Genomic DNA, 4139 nt, shown 5'->3' with positions numbered 1-4139 from the left:
AAAAGCAAGAGATGACATATGGAAGTAGTGTTGACTCGACGACCATCCGAAATATTGACAGTTTTTGATAGGTTTTGCAAGACAACTGTCTCACATCTAAGGAATGGACACATCATTATTAACCGCTTAATATTTTCTATTTCATCATCATTTGACCAACTAATATTTTATCCTCAATTATACCAGCAGGGACACGTGATTGCCAGCTACATTTTATCCCCCTCACCAAAAGAAAATCATTTCTATTTCATCTGTCTCACCGACTATGGTTTTTCCAGAGGCTGAGCTCCCATTAATTGATCTTTCTGCTCTTCGATCTGAGTTAAAAGAAGGTGATCTTGATCTTCAGAGGCTGTGCAGTCAAGTAAAAGAAGCTGCCCAACAATGGGGAGCTTTTCGTGTGGTGAATCATGGAGTAGAAGAGGAGCTTGTAAACACAGTGGACTCAGTTTCTCGAGATCTTTTCAGTCTTCCAACCCAAGTAAAAGAGAGAGCCGTTTGTCTTCCGTTTGATGGGTATTCGAAGGCCGCTGATCTTTCATCTGGGGAGGCCATGTGTTATCCAGCAGTATTAACCTCTGAATCACTTACCAAATACGCACAAAAGCTATGGCCGCAAGGAAATGCTGAATTTTGGTATGTCTTGCAATTTGTTTGATCTTTTACATTTGCAATCTGAAATTCATTTTTATCATTTCAATTAGGCAGTATTTTAGTTTAAATTTAATTCTATTTAACTGGATGTTTTTCCATGGGAAATCATCTAGGGTTTGATAATGTATTCATTCTTTTGGCTATTTCTTTTCTGGTTGTTTTGGGTATTTCTTATTTTGAGGTTTTAGCTACTGGGTTGTGGGTAGGGGTTAATTTGTGCACCAAATATGTTGATCAAAAGCACTACAATTATGTATGAAGTGGTATCTAAAATTTCTGTAAAGTATATATTTTTATCTATTACAAAGCAATGCCATTAATAAAAAGATCTAAAATTATATTGAGTATTATTTATTTAAATCCTTTTTTATGGATTCAGGTTGTAAGTATTGTTTTGTGTTTGATTAATAAATACATTTGTTTTTTCTAGTTAATAGAATGGTATGAAGTGTGGACTAGTAAGAAACTCTTTATTTACACATTAGATTTTTTTATTGTGAGAATTTTTTCATGTGCATAAATGAAAGTGATCTAATTTGGATTACAAGGTCGATAAATGTATTTTCATTGGTTGAAATAGTAATGTTAATGGTTAAAATCATTGAAATCCTCTAATATTGAAAATGGTATATTTTAGAAATGTAATTATTTTCATTGGTTGAAATAGTAATGTTAATGGTTAAAATCATTGAAATCCTCTAATATTGAAAATGGTATATTTTAGAAATGTAATTTTTTAGGTAACTTGGAGTTAAGTCTAATCAAGTTCAACTAAAAGAAAAGAAAAAGATGATCATGCATCTTGAAACAAAAATAAATAAGTAGGAAGATACATAGTTGGAAGATTAATAGGTTGGACAAAGGATGTAAAGGAAGAAGCACAAAATTCAAAGCGTTAAGAAGAAGAAGAAGAGAATCCTCTTACTTTATTAACCCTTAAGAAAGTCCACAAGGAAACATAAACTAGTTGAAAGGTATAGCCCACCAAATTTTCATTATGTATTTACTTTATTTTTTATTGGTAATGAACCTAAATATATCAACAAATCTCTTTCTTTGAAGTTGCATGACTCTTTGGATGAGGCAATGGAAGATGAAATCATGGTCTTGGGTAGATAGAAAACTCAAGATCTAGTTGAGTTTCTTTAAGAGAAGGAAACCTATTAATTGTAAGAAAATGCTTAAAACGAAACTTAGAGAAAATGGATAGTTGGAAAGGTAGAAGGAAGTAGTAACAACAAAGGGATATTCTCATGTTGAGGGGTTTAATTTTGGTGAAAATATATCTATATTGTGAAACTAGGGGCATCTATTATATTCCTATTTTATATATTATTAAAACTTATTATGATTTGGACCCACTTTGATTATTACTTCACACACCAATCTCATTTATTACTAGTCATCATATTTACATCACTAATCCCTAAAACCATTTTTCATCACTTTGGACCAAATCCATAGGTGTGGAATAGGTCTAGATCACTTCTACAATTATAGATTTGATCACCAACTTTTAAAATTTAAAAATGGAATTCCCACCATGATAACCATTTCATTGATCATTATTAGTTGATTTACCACACAATTTTTTGATTGGTAGGCTCAATTCTTCTAATTAAAGAATCTTATTAACTCATTTGGAATCATATTGGAATATTGGAACACAAGAAGAAAATCTAGATCTAAGAACTCAAAGGAGAATCTATTCTACATTTTCTTGTCTATGATATAGTCCTAGGAATGTTTCACTCTTGCTTGCTATCTTTGACCCTTCACTTAGAGCCAAAAATATTTTCCATCTAGGGGTTTAATTGATAAAAAACCTATTTTTTAAAAATTCAATGCTTTCCTTTAAGATGATTGTAAACACCACTAGTCCTTACAACATTTAGATGTCAAAATATTAAGACAAAAAAAACTACACTCTAAAAATCAATGAGATTTGATTTGTTGGTTAATAGAATAAAATGTTAAGACATTAGAAAACTAATATTTGTTTACACCTAAACAAAAACTTCACATCAAAATCAAGACTAGAAACTCATATATTTTATTTCTTTCATTGATCCATTTATTTGAAAATTTAATTCTTTTATTTAAACATTTATTTAAAAATATTTAATTTCCCTATATTTTTTATGATGAATCTAAACTTTATTATTAATTATTTGTATACATTTATTTTGTATTTTTCTTTTCTGGTTTGCACTGTGTAATATTTTGTATACTTTAATTTTGTTAACCGTCACTTTAATTAAAATTAACTCATATTTTTCACAAATATAAAATGAAGAAAAAAAATTGTAACCTTATATGAAATGAACTTGTGATATCACATCTTCATCATAACACTAAAATATTGTACTGATATGCAAAATTAATAGATAATTTATTTTTTGTGGTGTGTTGTATAGTGACAACATAAGAACATATAGTTCGAAGTTGGTTGATCGCAAATTCCCTAATAAAACTGATTCTTCATGGTCTGGGCCTCAACAAATACTTCAAAATTGATTTTGTAGAATGTGAGGCTTTTCTTCGTCTCAGTTATTACTCAGAGAGCACAAACAATCATTACAAGGAGCACATAGATTGGGGTGTGATCACAATCTTATACAATGACCAAGTGGGTGGTCTAGAAATATGCTCCAAACAAGGTGATTGGTTTACTATAAAACCTTTGGCTACATCATTAACTGTGATCATTGGTGATGCTCTAAAGGTAGACTAGTTCTAGAGTTTTTGTAAAGCTAGTTTAGTTAAATTGTTTGCTTAAGATGAAGGGTGATTTTTTTTATTATAGATTTGGAGCAATGATAGATGTTGGAGTGCAAAGCATCATGTAGAATATGAAGGGAAGAAGCCTTGACTCTTTGTTGGTTTCTTTTGGAGTTTCCTAAATGAAAAGGAGGTAAGTGTACCAGAGGAGCTCATAGATGAAAACTATCCACATCGTTATAAACCTTTTCTTTACAAAGACTATATCAATGATCAAGTCCAAGGAACTCCTCTTGACATTTTCCTTTAGTATTTAGAATTTTTTAGAAGACACGGTTATTTATTATATGAATTTAATGTAAAATTGTTATTGATTGTTTCATTTCTAAAAAATTTATATGAAGTAAATGTAAAAATATTATTGATTGTTTGTTTCTTACAATATTTAAGAATATATCTCATACTATTTCACAATACATGTCTTTGAATTATTATAATAATATAATTTTCTTTGTCTTATAATATTGTATTGTTAGAATGAGAATTTTAATATCAATGAACTTTTAGTTATTGATGATCAAATGATTACTCAATAAATAATATTTGTAGATTGATTGTTTTCTATTATAAATGAGAATTATAATATATTTTAGAATTTGTATAAAATCATGTGATCTCCCTACAACATGTTTTTTAGATTTGCAATATGCTTGATTGCATTTATTTTATTCTTGTCAATTATTTAAAAGTTGAATTTACATTTG

The 4139-nt window shown here is 29.2% G+C and overlaps 1 protein-coding gene across 1 annotated transcript; it reads left to right on the top strand.

The window, feature by feature from the left end:
* The first annotated feature begins 236 nt into the window (after positions 1-236).
* LOC131856164 (2-oxoglutarate-dependent dioxygenase AOP3-like) lies at positions 237-3796 on the top strand. The gene is made up of 2 exons (XM_059207595.1): positions 237-636; positions 3461-3796. Coding segments are annotated over exons 1-2 (372 nt in total). The 5' UTR covers positions 237-265; the 3' UTR covers positions 3462-3796.
* The last annotated feature ends 343 nt before the right edge of the window (positions 3797-4139 follow it).

Source organism: Cryptomeria japonica, chromosome 6, assembly GCF_030272615.1.
Source record: "Cryptomeria japonica chromosome 6, Sugi_1.0, whole genome shotgun sequence".
NCBI classification, from domain to species: domain Eukaryota; kingdom Viridiplantae; phylum Streptophyta; class Pinopsida; order Cupressales; family Cupressaceae; genus Cryptomeria; species Cryptomeria japonica.
Note: the sequence above shows the minus strand (reverse complement) of the source record. Positions and strands in the feature narration are given on the sequence as shown.